This window comes from Echinops telfairi, unplaced genomic scaffold (genome assembly GCF_000313985.2).
Source record: "Echinops telfairi isolate 266 unplaced genomic scaffold, ASM31398v2 ScPeMD7_7400;HRSCAF=8409, whole genome shotgun sequence".
NCBI lineage: Eukaryota > Metazoa > Chordata > Mammalia > Afrosoricida > Tenrecidae > Echinops > Echinops telfairi.
The window spans coordinates 635,238-652,438 of NW_022111300.1; the positions used below are offsets into that span (position 1 = coordinate 635,238).

At 39.7% G+C, this 17,201-nt stretch overlaps 1 protein-coding gene across 24 annotated transcripts in view; it reads left to right on the forward strand.

Moving 5' to 3' along the window:
• EPB41L3 (erythrocyte membrane protein band 4.1 like 3) overlaps positions 1-17,201 on the forward strand; it is a 268,892-nt gene that overhangs the window by 242,993 nt on the left and 8,698 nt on the right. For 9 of the 24 annotated variants that reach the window (XM_045296254.1, XM_045296255.1, XM_045296253.1 and 6 more), the window contains 5 exons: positions 2,119-2,172; positions 5,570-5,605; positions 6,303-6,494; positions 15,627-15,701; positions 16,281-16,379. In XM_045296254.1, the coding sequence (XP_045152189.1) occupies positions 2,119-2,172; positions 5,570-5,605; positions 6,303-6,494; positions 15,627-15,701; positions 16,281-16,379 (456 nt within the window). The remainder of the gene's footprint in view (positions 1-2,118; positions 2,173-5,569; positions 5,606-6,302; positions 6,495-15,626; positions 15,702-16,280; positions 16,380-17,201) is intronic. The other 15 variants (XM_045296260.1, XM_045296261.1, XM_004702878.3 and 12 more) reach the window with 5 other exon arrangements.

Here is a 17,201-nt window from a genome sequence, read left to right on the forward strand (position 1 = left end):
TTGTACATCGGACCTTGTGTGAAGCACTCACTATTAATGTCCATTATCCTGGACGAAAAAGGTTGCGATTGTCCCCATTTCATAGAGAAGAAACAAAAACAAATAGCGACAACAAGGAAAAAACCACCTGAACCCATCGTCTTCAGGTTGATTCTAATTCATAGCAAACAATATATGATTTCCAAGTCTTTAAATATTTACAGTATCCGAGAAGCCTCATCCTTCTCCCCTGCAGCAGCTGGTGGGTTGGAACTACTGACCTTGTGATTAGCAGTCCAGAACTTACCCCACATTGCTCCCTCCTTACGGGAAAAGAAACTGGGTTGAAAATACTAAATTTTCCACAGGGTTGCATAGCAAGGATTTGAGTTCCTGCCAGTCCAACTTCAGAGCTTCATTCATATCTACTGTCATTTCTAATGCTTACGTGCTGGGAGAGTTGCTGGTGTAAATTTCAAAACCATAAAGGAAATACTTCTACATAGCGGGAAAAATAGTTTTAAGAACGATGGTTTTAGGCATATCTTACCTCAACAATTAGCACATTAAGCACAAGCTATTATTGATATTGAATGCCTAGGTTAGATTTCTTGGCGTTCTTCTCAGTGCTTCAGTTGTAAAATGTCTCACTTTTAAAGAGTCTGTAATTCTTCTTAGTAACTCAAACTGACCTTTTCCATAGGCTGTCAATCAGTGAAGCTAGACTAAGACCCATAAGCAGTGTTCACCCTAATAAGAAAATTACTAGTTCCTTCCCTTTCCACTGTGGTTACCTGCGGTGCTTGGGATATGAGAAATTTGTCAGTGTGCTTTCTTGACCAGCCTAAAAAGTATTTCCCATTTGGGCTTAACAGCAAGGTTGCCAAGATTGCATCTGTGGGAGAATATGCCAAGCATGGTCCTGAGTCCTTTCCTTTTAGGAAGAAATAGATAAAATGAGGCTCTGGGGTGGTGCCAAGAAATCCCTCGCCAGTTATGTAGACACAAACAATTCTATCCAAGATTCCCCTCTGGATAGCCTGGTCTTTGGAGGGAGACACTGGTTTAGGAGGTAGGTTCTCAGACTTAGCACTCCAGGTTTGATTTTTGCTTTCAAAACATTCAGCACAGATCTCTGATCAAGGGAATGTTATTAGTGATTAGGTTGATGTTTATGAAGGAGCAGTCAGTATCATAGTGGGGTACTTAGATGTCTTAATGTCAGTGCCCATACCTCCATTCTAGACAAGAGAAAAATAGCATTTGTTGTGTCCCATAAAGTCTATGAAACAGGTTAAAACCAGTTCTGAAATTGTCACTGCTGGAACTGTCCAGAAAGCCGAGGCCCTGTCAATGCTGTGGTTTGTTTTATTTGCTCCCAAGTAGATGTCTCTCTGTTTATTCTTATTATTTTTTGCTTCGTTTTAATGATATTTTTTGGAACAAAATGTTTGAATATATACGTTGGATATAGTTCTTTATATGGGAGGGTGGGCAAAAGAAACCCAATACAGAGACTAAAAATTATCTCATTTAGCAATAATACTAGAAAAAGTATTTGTTATTCATGTAGAAGATTTATGCTGGTGAGTTACCGGCATGTTTTTTTCATAATTAGTGGGTAATGCAGACATCCTGATGGTCGTAAATGGATGTAAATGATCAAAGCAGTTTAAATGAGGGGCTGAAAGTCTGATGACTGTTATAGTAGCTTTTTATTTGCATTTAAATTCATATTTCAAATGTGACATCTGGCTAGAATTTTGAAATATACCTAAATATCAGTTTTATTTGCATTCAACATTATTAGGAGATTGTTTTTTGGTGTCCTAGGTAAAGGGGGAGGGAAGAGACAAATTGGGTTTCCTGAGCTAAAAAACCAGGTGGGTCTGGCCAATACGGTCCCTGAAGGCTGCATGGGCCTGAGTCTTCCTCTGAGTCTGCAGAGGTGAATGAGCCTAGCACTGGCCTTTCCTTCACTTGTACTTGGACCTGCATTCTTGAGGGAAGGTAGTATGGTGCAGATCACAGAGATAGGGAATGAGCTATTGGGCCTGTGCCATGTACCTTGTGTAACGGATGGGTTTGTTTTCTATTTCTGCCTTCTTCCTGGAACCCAATCGCTTGTGTAATCAATAGACTGACAGTGAGCGGACAGATACTGCTGCCGATGGAGAGACCACTGCCACAGAGGTTGGTACCCAAAAAGGACTGGGGGTGGGGCAGCCGGAGTCGCCTAGAGAAATGCCTTGTGGGGAACTCGCTACTGAAGAACTTGCTGAGTAATCTAACTTTTAAACAACCCACAGAATCAAAACCATGGCCATCGAGTCAATTCAGATTCATAGCATCCCTATGTAGAGTTTCTGTGGCTGCAAATCATTATCGGGCGGACAGTCTCATTCTTTTCCCAAGGAGCAGCTTGTGGGTGTGGACCTCAGACCTTGGTGTGAGGTTAACTCTGTCTGCTAAGTGTAGCAACTCATTTTTGAAAACCATTTGTGTAAAATTTTATGTATATTTATATGGTATACGAGGGGTACCCAATAAAAACTGGAAAAAAGCTCCACTGGGTGGAGCTTTCTTAGCATACACTTTTCCCATTAGGCAAGCATCCAGCAACTTGATCTCAGTGCACCCAGTGACATCACCTGGGAAGGTTCTCTCTGGTCACCGTCAATTTTTTCATAAAAGCAGTTTCCACTCCAACCTTGTTTTTTGTGATGACTGATTTAAGAGAACAGTATGGCTGTGAAATTTTGTCTTGGGAAAAATGCTGCACAAATTGCTGTGATGTTGAATACAGCTTACAAGGACAGCACTTTCTATGGGGAAAAACTCAGTGTACGAGTGGTTTTCCCATTTCAAAAAAGGTGAAATATCGATTGATGACAAATCTTATTCTGAAATGTCTGTCAACTTTCTGAATGGGAGAAAATGTTGACTCGTAGTGCATGTGGAGTTCATTCCACCAGCCTGTTAACCAAGCTTTCTATTTAGAGGTCCTGAAAAGATTGTGTAACAGTATGTGACAAAAAAGCCCTGATTTGAGGCAGAAGGGGGACTGGTTTTGCCACCACAACAATGCACCTACACAGCCATCTCAGTGTGCCAGTTTTGGGCAAAAAATAGCATGCCTTTCTTGCCCACGCACCTTACTCACCTGACTTCACTCCGTGTGACTTCTTTTTGTTTCTGATGATGAAAGGACAGTGATTTAATGACATAGAAGAGGTGAAGAAAATATCAAGAGCAGTGCTGTCAGCCATCCAAACAGATGAGTTTGGAAAATGTTTCCAAGAATGGAATCATAGATTCGACAAATGTATTGTTTAATGGAGAGTACTTTGAAGGAGAAAGGTTTTGTAAAAATTTAAATACATGGCTTTGAAAAATATTCTGGGTTTTTTTTTGGGGGGTGCCTCCTCGTATATCATATATGTATATGGAAGGAGCTCTGATGGTGTAATGGGTACACGTTGGGCAGCTAACCACAAGGTCCACAGTTCAAACTCACCAGCCAGTCCTTGGGAGAAAGACTGGGCTTTCTATTCTCATAAAGAGTTAAAGCCTCGGAAACCTACAGGCAGTTCCATTGTGCCCTTATATAAGGTTGCTGTGAGTCCGCATTGGCTCGATAGCAGTAAGTTTGGTTTTATGTGTGTAAGGAGCCGTGGTGGCACTATGAGTTTTAGGCATTAGTTAGCAGCTTGAGCCCACCAGCCTCTAAAGCAGTCTGCTCCCAAAAGGCTTACAGCCACAGAAACCTGGTAGTCACAATCCGCACAATAGCGGTCAGTTTGAGTTTGACTCTGTAACTCTATCTGTATGTTCATAAGGAGCCCTGGGGTCATAGTGGTTAAGTGTTGGGCTGCTGACCACAGGTCTGCAGCTTGAAACCGCCAGCTGCTCCCGGGGAGGAAGATGGAGCTTTCTACATTCTAAAAGAGGTCCACTCTTAGAGACTCAGAGTGCAGTTCTCCCGTGTCCTGTAGGATCGCTGTGAGTCTGCATTTACTCGATGGAAGTGAGTTTGTTTCAGTTTTATATATTGATCTCTTCTTTTAAATGTATTTCTCTATCCCACTTGGGTGGATTTCTATGTACAAAAGCTATGATGAATGAGAGAATGCAAGTCACAGCTCTTAAATTGAATATGGATATATTTTTAAGCCCTGTTTGATTTTTTTAAAAAATCATTAAGAGTAAAAGTATTTCTTTCACTTTGGGATACAATCTAGGTCACACATTAGAAATAAATTCTAAGAGAAAGGAAATTAGCAAATGACTGTTAAAACTTTTTGCTGGGAGGGGAATGTCTATAGAGGCTTTAAATTGTACTATATTGCATGTAAAGTACACGCATATGTGTAACCAACAGGTGGATTGTGAAGGTTAGAAAGACGCAGCTGTGAGTCTGTGAGACACCTGAGAATCAGATGCTCCCAGCGCTGTGTTACAGTTACCCAGGTACTCCAGTCACAGAGGCAGGGCAGCCACGCCGCTCTCAGTGGCAGATGAGAAGACTGAGACCCAGGTAGACTCAGAGTTGTTGAGGCCACACTCTAGGATTGTGGCTTTTCTCATATATCCATGGGGACGCCCTGGCTGAAGCACCAAAACTCACTGCCATCCAGGCAATGCTGACCCATCACAACCCACTGTGGGTTTCCGAGACTGTAACTGTTTACGGGAGGAGAAAGCCCAGTCTTTCTCCAGCAGGGTGGCTGGTGGTTTGGAACTGCCAACCATGAGGATGGAAACCCACCCTGTAATCACTATTCCACAGTAGTGTTTGCTTTACACAGCTTTACATTGCATGCGCATCCGGTTATATCAATAACCCAAATTATTGAGACTTCGATGTCAACCAAAGGGCAACATTAGTACTTAGAATGAGTGAAATGAAAATTAAGTGTGTTTCAGATCAATTTATTGCCTCTTCTAAAGACTCAAATTATCCTGTCATCTTTCTAAAGAAATGATACTTTGAATAATTAAAAAACAAACCCAAACCACCACCCCTTCCATAAGTCCATGTCAGCCTCACTAATTTGTTTGTAATTCTATGGATTCATGAAATTGAGGATTCCAAGAAATTTTTAAAACATGGGAGCTTGGTGGTAGATTCCTGACACCTTGGTTCGCTCATCTATCAAAGGAGATAGCAAATTACCCTTGGTAATCCTCAGGCTGTGAGATTCGTGCCATGCGGGGAGCTCTCATTGGTATATAACCACAGTCACTCCCATAAATGTCAGTCCAGCCTGACTCATCACACTCTTTGGATCATTGCTAGCACTCAGTAAGTACAGGTTGCCATTTTTCAACACACCTGTATCTTCTGGTCACACTTGAAAGTCTCTAGGCTACAATATCTAATACCCAGAGAGCAAACAACCCTTTATGTACATGTTCCTGCCAGGCGTCTTCATTTGTTTGTGACGGTGTTGTCGCTTGTGCATAAGAAAACTGACCTGCAGATGCGATCGTTGTCCACATAGAGCAAGTTATAGAGTCCATCACTGTACAGTCCTAGAATAAATTGCATGGTAAGATTTTATTTCCCACTCTTTCTTGATGCTGGCAGTCGGACCAGGAGGATGATACCGAGCTCAAGGCACAGGTAAAAAGAAAAAAAAAAGAGTAAAGTAAAATCACTGTGTGGTAAGGCATTGTCTGTCTATAGAGTGTTCCAGTCTGTAAACATGCCCCCCATGGTCAGTTCCCCGAGCTGTAAGATGACATTTGCTCCTTGGACCGTATCCCTTACCTTCTACTTTCTTCTCACTTTTTCAGAATAGTCTGATTAAGCGAATAAAGGGTGAAAATGTGTATGTCAAACATAGTAATCTTATGTTAGAGGTTTGTATTGGCACATACCAGTGCATGTTGGTGTGTGGTAGCGTTTTGGGGGCATACCCATGGGCACCCCTTGATGCATGTACTCTGTGCTCTCACCTGTTAATGAGAGGGTGGACCTTCTCAGCCCCCACTGACTCTCTACCCTCTCCTGATGTTAATCCCGCGTCCTGTGTGCATATTTCATTCTTTCTGGTTTTATGTGAATTATATACTTCACCAGGTATGTACTGTTTTGATTTTTATGCTTGTATGAAGTAGATATTTTTTCTCTCTCTCTCTCTCTCTCCTTGGAAATTTCACACTTTCACCAGAGTGTTTGTGGTCATATCATGAGCCCTGACGTTGAAAATTCTGCTAATAAGATTGGCGTAATGTTAATAAAGAGGGAGAGAAGGCAGACGATAAAAAAGATGCATGTAAAAATGTTGGCTTTTTCATTCTTTTTGCTCTAAATATAGGAGCTAGATAAAGCTCAAGAAGACCTGGTGAAACATCAAACCAACATTAGTGAGCTGAAACGGACCTTTTTAGAAACCTCTACAGACACTGCCATAACGAATGAGTGGGAAAAGAGGCTCTCCACGTCCCCAGTGAGACTCGCCGCCAGGCAGGAGGATGCGCCCATGATTGAACCACTTGTGCCTGATGAGGTCAGTACTGTAGCTTGGCGTTGGAATGATCTTCTGTTCATGAGCCTCATTACTTCACAGGGTCTAGAAATGGTGAGAAAGAGTGTTTGAGCTTCTGAGTAGAGATTCTTACTGCTTATCTACGTGTGACTGAAGGAGAGACTCGGTATGCCAAAGGAAGGCTGCAAAGGGAATGGTTAGGTGGCTTATCAAAAGCAGCTAGATGATAATTTCAGTAAATGAGAAAGTGAGAGGCTCCACAGCAAATTGGCTCCTTCCAACCTAACATTTTACTGCAGGGAGAAATTGAGACACTATCGTAAGGAACTGACTCTTCGTGAATATATTTGCTAATGCTACATTAACAAATCCCCTGAAAACTCATAGATGGTTTTCATCGATTATGAGACCTTTTCGGATTATGTCAAGGCTTGAGTGAGTGGCAATCTGAAGTTCATATTGTTTCAGGTGTAGTTTCGATTCAATAGCAGGTTTTTTCTCTTGAGTACACATCAGTATCTGACCTGGTTTTTAATGGCCAAAGGTAGGGGCTAGAAATGTCTTTTTAATTAGGATCAGTGTGAGGGTTCTGCTGTTGCCTCGGGGCTCCCACTGTGGCCTGCACAGATTGCTGTCATGTTGATTTGACTTCCGTCGGGCATTGTCATGCTTTCTCCTTCACAGCAGCTTTTGGACACTGCATCTTACTAGCATTTATATTGATTTGTCTCTTATCAAGACTCCTTGATTGTGAGATACTTATTCAAGGAGCAGAGAAAAGAAAATTAACTTAGGCCATAAATGGATAAAAATCTTTTAAACAGTAGTCAATGCACACTGTTTAGATCCTTTCAATGAAAATAAAAATCAAATTGTTGATTATTAAACCTTCTTGGAAAGCTCTCTGTCAAAAGTGACCAAGATCCCAATGTCACTACCCCTAGTTAAAAGTTTAACTCTAGTCCCAGTTAAAAGGCAGAGATACATACACAGTGACGTCAAAAAGTTTGTGGAATTCAAAAGAATTGTTCCTCCTAGAACTGTTTGAATTGCTTTGAAAGGGTCCCTTTTACATGGAGTAAATGGAAATATTACAAAAGGTTTTCCTGTACCTCTATGTGCCAGTTCCACCTGAATGGAATTTCAAGAAAGAAAAAATTCACATTCTGGTTGATTTTATTTCTGTAGTCTTTGCATGCTTCAAAATACTATTTGTCAGTTGTGATCACTTAAACTTGATTGTGTTAATGATCAAGTTTGGTTTACCTTGTTTATGTTGTCTATTACCTCCTTTGGAAGTGTGTTGGGTCAGATTGACTAGAGGAACAAATCCAGTGAGACTCACATATGTGTAAGAAAGAGTTTTATATCAAGAAGTAATTGTATATCAGGAAAACATTCCAGCCCAGTCTAACTCAAGTCCATAAGTCCTATAATATTCCATAAGTCCCTCTTCGGACTCATGGAGCCACAGTCAGTGATGCAGGGTGCAGAGTGTAGATCCAATGGCAGTGGAAGCATCACAAGGTTCTCGCCAGTCCCAGAGGGTCTCACCAGCAGGAAGGTGAGGGCAGAGAGAGAAGGGAGGGTCCCAGAACCGTCCTTTGTGAAGAGGCCACACCCATAAGGAGTCACCATCAGGCTGTGACCTGATTGACAGGCCAAACTCCACCCCTACACTTTTATATATCTTCAAGTTGACATGAAATTATGTAACTACCACAGGAAGCAAGCAAAACTATCAGCAGTCTTTTCTAGAGAAACTGGATTAAGTTATACAGATAAACGAATAGCCATCAAGCGCAAAGCAGAAATCTTTCTCCCCATGTTTGTGTAAGAGTGGAGGAGGTTGTAGCCATTTTGAATGGAAGAGTTTAGACTATGAGGGGGCTTCCAAAAGTTGTGAGAAATTGGAAAGAAGACAATGGTGTGTCTCCCAAACATTTTGAAGCCTCCATACATAGTATGTTCAAAAAGTTAACTGGTAGGACTAACAGACTAGGGGATTTAGAAGTGCAGGCTGCTAGAGGAGGTTTTTAAAAATTCTCAGATTAAATTATTTGTAAGAGAGGACACTAGAAGCCCGCGAAGAGCATTATTACTTTAAGAATATGTTACTTTGAGTACACTGAGCGCTCTCTGGATAATAATGAGCCTGGGAAAGAATTATTATTATTATTTTACAAGTAAAAGGTGAAAACATGCCTTCTGTATAAGTGCAAAGCAGTTGACTTATTAGACTGGAGAAGGCAATGCGTGGCATGCTTAGTGACTGCTCTCAGTTGTGGGCTAAGCTGCTGGGCAGAAGCTACACCTCAGGACCTTCATTCCAGTGGAAAGGGGAAATTGTAGAGAGAGCTTGATAAAGTGAAGGATATCTTTAAAAGAAGGCTGATCAGCTGTAAGAAAACCAGCTGTGTGCTGTAGAAAGAGAGCCCTCTGGAGTGATCAGGCGCCGGCTTTCCAAAACTTGGCCCGAGAACAGGAGAGAATGGCCTCCTCCCTTTCATGCCTTCTCGTAGACGACCTGCGGTTATCACGGACATCTAAGCTTTTTTCACTGTATTAGAGGGTCTCACAAACAGGCTCCTATGTCCCTGGATGGTATAAACAACTCACTTCTTTAGCTGCTAACTGAAAGAGGTTTAAGTGCAATTAGAATTTCAGAAGACCAGGCAATCTACTTCTAAAAACTGTCCAGCAGAGTTCTGCTCTGACCCATGGGGCGTGTGATCACCCGGAGCTGAAATTGGTTTAACAACTGAGCTAGTATAACGAAAGACAGATGAGAAGAGAATGCCTCAATCAGCAGTTCTCAACCTGGGGGTTCAAATGACCCTTTCACAGGAGTCACCGATTCATCACAGTAGCAAAATGACCGTTATGAAGTAGCAACGCAAATAATGTTATGGTTGGGGAACACCACCATATGAGGAACTATTGAAGGGTCACGGCATGAGGAAGGTGGAGAAGCACTGCCCTAAATTCTTAACCTGTTTTTGATGTTAAAATCATGGCTTTTGTTAATTGTTTCATGAAGAACAAAAAAGATTATTTTGTCCTCCCAACTAAGCATATAATTGCTCATTTGCTATTTTATTTAAAGGGTATCACTTTAATTAAAGTTATCTGCTAATTCCAAAAGAAGTCCAATTTTTTTTCCAAATGTTTATTTAGAAAATTAAAAAATTTCCCCAGAAATTGAGTTATGCGTGACAATACATACTCTACACATGGGTTGACCTAGATTTTGCTACTTGAGCTTTGTAGCAAAAGTAGATTTGCAGCAGAAAGTAGATTTGTCTCTGAACCGTTTGAAAATACATAGTAGCCATCAGGACAGTGGACTTTGAATAATTCAGCATGCATTCTCCAAGAACAAGGATATACCACACTGAAAAATGTAATCATGATTAAATAATCTCACTCATAAAGAGTTTGTATCATTCAGATTTCCCTAGCTGTTCCCCAAAATGCTTTTGTAGCTTAAAAAAAAAAAAAAGCAATCCTGATTCAATTGATGTATGGATTATGATAAGAGTTGTGCGAGCCCCCAATAAAATGATTTTTTTTTAAATACAATCAAGGGTCTCGTGTTGGGGGTAGCTGTAGTCTCCTTTACTCTAAAACAGTACCCTAGCTTTTACTTATATTGACTTTTATTTTAAGAGTTCAGGTCAATTGTTTTTGGTAAGTCTTCTGTCTAGATTTATCTGATTTCCTCCCCCCTCCCTTGCTTTTTGGCAAATGCACATAGGTGATGGAAACCCCATTTTAACTCGGAATGTTAATGAGCCAGATTTCAGATAGGGATTGAGAGCCTTTCAGCAGAAGGATGAGTGTGGCAGACACAGGCCCGCTGAACTCTCTTGTATGCTTGATAGCTCCCGACCTAACCAGCCCCCCATTCAGTCTCCAAGCCAAGTCCCGCCGCCATCTTGGGAGCAGCAGACCATCCTACTTCCTTTCCCCCTTGCTCCTTTTCTTTTGACGTTCTTGCCTTTTGTTTTGTTTTGTTTTACATTTTCTCCCTCACCTCCCAGCCCACCTTCCACCACACCCCATAACCATCAAAGTCTGTTTCTTTTGGTAAGAACACTTTTTAGCCTGATTTTTTTTTTTCTTTTAGGATAGTGATCTTAGAGAGGTGTCTTTATGTGATTGAATCACTTCACTCAATGTACCATCCAAATTCCTCCGTGTCACAAGTTGACATTTTCACCAATAGGAATTCCATTGTACATCTGTACCAGACTTGGCTTATCTCTTCCTGTACCAACAGGCATCTAGGTTATTTCCATCTTCTTACCATTCTGAGAAATAGGGTGATAAACATGGGAGGACATATACCTGCTTGTGCTCTGCTCCTGTTTCTTTGGGGTATATGCTTAGTGGGACAATTGTTGGGTCACATGGTGTTTCTATTCCCATGTAGCTGAGAGAGTGCCACAGCAGTTTGCATGGAGGTGATACAGCTCGCAGTCCCAACAGCAGGGCAGGAGGGCTCCAGGCTCTCCACATCCTCTCCCCGTGCAGGGGGGTTTTATGTTTCTGAGAATTGGCTGTCAGTGAGGATGTGAGGTGGTGTCACTGTTTTGTATCTCTCGAATGGCTAGTGATAGATAGCAAGCAGTTCTTCACATGTGTCTTGGCCACATGGATATCTTCTTTGATGAACTACTCCTATCCTCTGCCCATTTCTACATTGGTGGATTCGTGTTTTTCTTGTCTACGTGTTGCTGTTTTCTGTAGATTTTGGAGAGTAATCCCTTACTTGATTTGTCATTGCCAAAGTTTTTTTCACCGTATGTGGGTGCTCTTCTCACTCGTTCGTGAAGTCTTTTGATGCACACAGATGCCGCCTTTTTAGGAGATGCAGTCCTCTGTTGTAACTTGTGTGGTTTTCATTGTGTTTCGTAGTGTACTTAAATGCCATGTGGGCAGGCCCGTGCCTGTCCCTCTTTTTTCACTAATGATCTTTAGAGAGTTCTAGGGTTTACATTTAGGTCTTTGATTAACCTTGAGTTTCTTTTTATATATGGAATGAATTATAACTCCTGTTTCATTCTTCAGCAAATGAAAATCGATTTTTCCAGAACCACTTGTTAAAAAGAGTATCTCATCTCCATTGAATGTGGTTAGATTCCTTGTCAAAAATCAGTTGTCTGTGGGTACATTGATTTTTTTTCTGAGTTCTCATTTCTGTTCTGTTGGTCTATCGAATGTTACACCAGTACTAGGCTGTTTTGACTACCATGATTGTGTAGTAAGGTTTGAGTTGTGTAGGAGATTTTTATGTTCTTCTATAGTAGTGACCCACTGATTAGAAGTTTCTTTCCTTTCCATTTAAAGTTGGTGACTAGTTTTTCTTTAAGAATGATGCTGGGATATGAATCAGAATGGCATGGAATTGATCAATTCCTTTGGATACTGTGGCATTTCCACCATGCTGTTTTCTCATCCAGGAATGTAGAATAGTCTCCCATTTGTGTGGGCTCTTTAATGCCTTCTAGTGGGGGCTTGTCGTTTCCTCTGTACAAGTCTTTTGTTTCTCTGCTTAGGTTTATTGCTAACTATGTCCTATTTTGGATGGCTACTGCAAATGGTATTTTCTTCAATTTCCTTTTTAGAGCTCTCTTCCCAAATATACAGGAATTCTATTGATTTTTGTATGTTGATCTTATAGCATGCCATGTTGTAAAAATTTTTAATTAGTTCCAACAATTTTCTTATCAGGTCTTAAAGGATATTCCTTGTATAAAATCATATCATCTGAAAATTGGGTTTATTTTTTTTCTTTGCCAGCTTGCATGCCTTTGATTTCTTTTTGTTCTAATACCTCTGAATGAGACGTCCAGAACTATGTAGCATAAAAGTGGTAATAAAGGGCATTCTTAGCTGGTTCAAAATCTCTGGGGGAATGTTTTCAGTTTCTCTCCATTGAGCACGATGTTGGCAATGTGTTTGTGTATATGGCCTTTAGCATAGAAAGGGATTTCTCTTCTATTCCTATTTTGTTGAGTTTTTTTTTTATCAGGAATGGATGCTGGGTTTTGCCAGGTGCCTTTTCAGCATCAGTTGATATAATCATATGGTTCTCATGCATGATTTATATGGTAAGTTGCATTGGATGTTTTTCTAATGTTGAACCATACTTTTGCATACCTGGTATAAATCCCACTTGATCATTATGTGTTGTTGTTGTTGTTGTTGTTTTTAAATTGTTTGTTCCATTCTGTTGACTAGAATTTTGTTGAGAATATTTGCATCTATGTTCTTAAGGGATAGTGGTCTATAATTTCCTATATTGATAATGTCATTGCATGGGTTTGGCTTCAGGATTATGCTTCCTTTATAAAATGAGTTTATAATTTAGTACTTAGGCATTTCCAGTATTATCCCTTGGATCACGTTTATTAGAGATATACTCACCATGCAGTGATTTGTTGAGCTGAATACTTAGTATTTGTGCATCTTTCTACTTTGTGATTCAGCTCTTTGTTAGCTATACAGATCTTGAATGAGCCTTAAATTGGGCTCCCCCCCAAAAAAAATATCTATGTAAACCATGGATTGTCTATTTATGAATATAGAGAAAATTATTTCCTGTCTCTCAATCTGAGTTCTTTGACTTCATATACAAAACTCAGGGACAACTCTCGATTCATGTTAGGATCACCTAAGGAAATATTTAAGAATATTGATACCTGGGTTTTTACATCAAAGACTCTGGAATGTACCCCACACATAACTCTTAAAAGCTTGTCATATGACTCCAATATACAACCCAGTCTGAGGAATACTGATCCAGCCAAAAGTGAGAGTCAGAGCTCTTACTGGAATCCAGGCAGAGTGAATAACTCCTTTCTAGATTTTGCTTGATGACATAGGGCTTTCTTTCCCATCAATGATAAGAAAGATGGATGTTTATATAAAAAACTAAATGAAATGTTCGGAGTGTCTGACTGACTATATCCTGTTGTTGCTATTGTTGTCAGTTGCATCGAATTAGCTCCAATTCATAGTGTATGAAGTAGAGCTGTGCTCTTGGGGTTTTCCAAAGGTCACCTTTTACAAGGAGATGGACAGGGCTTTCTTCCAAGATACCTCAGGGTCGGTTTGACTTGCCAGCCTTTCAGCTAGTAGTCCAGCGTGTAAGGATTTGCACCGCGCAGCCACTCACTCACTGCCATGAAGCTGATTCCGATTCACAGCAGCACTAAAGGAACAGGGTAGCTCTGCCCTTGTGAGTTTTCAAGACTCTGTTTCTAGGAGTAGAAAGCCTTCTTTCTCTCTGAGCACCCAGTGGGTTCAAACTGCTGACTCTGCTGTTAGCAGTCAAATGCATAACCACTGTGCCTACCAGGTAGGGCTCCCTGCACCACTCAGCGTTATGTATATGTTGTTGTTAGGTGCTCTCAAGGCCATTTTAAGTCATAGAGCCCCGTGTGTTGGAGTTAAGCATTTCCTTAAGGTTTCCTTGGCTCTAATCGTCTTTCCTGGAGCAAATCAGTCTTTCTCTCAACTTGGTGGTTTGAATCACCAGCCTTTTGGTTCACAATTTACCACTGAACCTTTTACACCCCCAAGGACTCCTTAACTATACTCCAGATCCTAACAAAACTGATAGATGTTCAGTTCTCTGTATCTGTACCACTGCCCTTTTAGTAGCTGTACTAAAATGGGTTAGGATTGACCATATGTGGAATTTAATTTTACAGTCTAATCCAATCTGCTACTTTATCCTGTGATTGGATATACACTGCTCTGAATGTAGTCAGCGTGGACATTTTCCATCCCAATACATAGGTAGTTTTAAATCAGTGGATGTCAGATACCAGAGTATGAGGAAAATCACTGCTGCCGGTTTGTTTTTGTTTTTATCAGTTCATTTTAGGAACAGTCTTTAGCTCAGTGATTATAATTAAAAGCCTACCAGGGCTATTCTGAAAAGGATTTGTCATTTTGACCTTGCCACACCCCCATTCACATTTCCATTTGAAAAAGAGACTACAAATGAAAACTTGTAAAACAAAAATCCACACATTAAATAATTATACATGATGACTTCATCTTTCAAATACCTTTCTCCAAGATGTAGTCGATCAGGGATATTTTTCTCCCTCATTTGAAAATGGCATAATTGTTTCATACTAAAAAAGGAGCACGTAGGAATCAGGTTGTCAAAATGTATGCATATCAAAGTCTCCCAGATGTTCCATTGCAACCACTGGCATGTAAATGAGAAACGAGTTTTGAATAACTCATAAAAGATGTTCCTTACAACCATGGTAAGATTTATTTAAAGAGTTCCTTCTTCTAAAACCTTTGAGCTTTCTGTTATTTTCTGACGGAGTTCATCCTTCAACATACTATGTGTCTACTCTGTGGAGTGTACCTAGAGCAGAGAGAGGTGCAGTAACTGGGTTATTACCACCTGCATTATGCCTACTAAATCTTAACAGTGGAATCAAAAAGTTAAAAATATTTCCTCGTGTGATTTAACTACTCTAAAGTTTCTCTCCGTATTACTATCTATAAGAAAAGTCGGATTTGAAAGTGCCTTTTAAAAATCATTCACTGTGTGATTAAATCTTAAAATCTTGGTCAATTTTTAATTTTTATTTTGAGGCAGTAATGAAATCAGTCTTAAGCCAACTCTTAAAGATTGCATATGATGAATTGCAGTGGCTAAGCAGTGATTGGCAACTCTTGTCAGGTAGCACAGGAACTAGGAGTACAGTTGAATACTTGTCAGAAACAGAAATGAGGATATTTATTCTCATAAATTTTTTTTCAAATTCTAAGCATATATTTTCTCGCTTACTTGCAACCACACATATACCCTTCATTTTACTTTGGTGTATTTTTTTAGCATAAATGAAAAATGTTCAAATCATATAAACACACACATTTCCGAAAATAATGTTACTCTTTGGAAATAATTACTAAATATTGAGATAGTTTCAGACTACTTTTTGAATTCATAAATAGTGATTTACTTGTCCATAAAAAGTGAATATTGAGTGTGTATATATGTGTGTGTGTGTAAATAAGAAATATGTAAAACACCATAAAAGCTCTCTTCCTAACTTTCCTTTTTGGAAACTGTCTGCTTCCTCTTCTCCATCCCAACCCCCTTTATTCAAACAGACCAAAGAAGAAAGGGAGATTTCTGAAAAAGTTATATTTTTGCATCAAGGAAGCTCTTCATTCCTTGAGTCTGAGGTAAAAACAAAAAAGCAGTGTCCCAAAAGGAATTGCTCTTCAGACTTCATTCACTCAAATGCCTTTTAGTTGTTATTTTCCTTCCTAGATGTACCTTGTTTAAAACGAAGGTAAGTGTGTAATGTTTGCTTAGACCAGCAGTGTTCAACCTGTAGGTCACGACCCTTTTGGGGGTCGAGTGACCCTTTCCACAGGAGTTGCCCGATTCATAACAGTAGCAAAACTACAGTTATGAAGTAGCAATGGAAATAATTTTATGGTTGGGGGGTCACCACAGCATGAGGAACTGTATGAAAGGGTCGCAGCATTAGGAAGGTTGAGAACCACTGGCTTCGACCCTGGGGACATTTCCCTAATTTTCTGAATATTGTAGTTAGTCAGATTTTTAGTCATTTCTCTGTATGGTTTCTACTCAAAGGCTATTATATCTGTATTGTCTGTCTTTAACAATTTATTATTCTACTCTGTATATTGTATTAAAACTTTGGCTGTCTGTTTTTCTAAGATAGGTATTAGCTAATTTGGATGGTCTTGATTAGTGTTGAAATTTCTGAATTTTTATTGATTTTTTCCCACTAGCCAAGTATGATAAAGAAAATGTGGGAAGGAGACTCTACTGGCTCTGTGGTTACTTCTCGTCAAATAATTTTCCAGAAAACTGTCCCATCAACACTAGAGGTTATTTTTCGATTCATTTCATTTTATCCAACACCAGCATGTAAATAAATCTGCAGTCCTTTTTCCTTAGGGGCACATCTTTCTAGACTCAAGGTTTTAGGCTGTAATAAATATGAAAGTAGAAACACCATAGTTTGAAATGTTAACCAAAGCATTTACCTGCTGCTGGTTTGATTTCTTGGTATTCTGTAACCTAGTAAGCTATTCAACTGCTTAGGCCTTCTGAATAGAAAGATTTCTTGACTTAAATTTCTTCTGCGTTCCTGGAGCTGACAATTTAAAGAGACTTCACGACATGATGAACTTTAGCAGCCCTTTACATGACAGAGAGCACTGTACAGATCATAATGGTCCATCATGGAGGGAGGCTTCGCTGAAGCCCTTTGGTGGAAAATAGTTCATTACAATCCCCGAAACAGACACTCGGTTTTGTGGATAACAAATGCTATGGTGGATTAGCTTCCCTATGTATTTAAGTGTAATTTCCCTAAATGGAAAATGGTTTTTACAGAAATTTGTAAATGCTGACAAATTCTGTGTGCAAATCAAAAGCATGTATTCTTTTTAAAGTGGCAACCGATCTTATTATAGCCACCAAAATGAAAGCTGATAAGTAACTTATAGAACTTTAGTAATGCTTTTGAATCTCAAAATATAAAATAATCACTTACCAGAAGATCAAATACAGTGAACCCTCGTTTATCGTGGTTAATCGGTTCTAGACCCTACCGTGATAAATGAAATTCCACGAAGTAGGATTCCTTATTTGTAAATCAAATATTTTCGTAGTTAGAGCATAGAGGACATGAAAAAACACCCTTT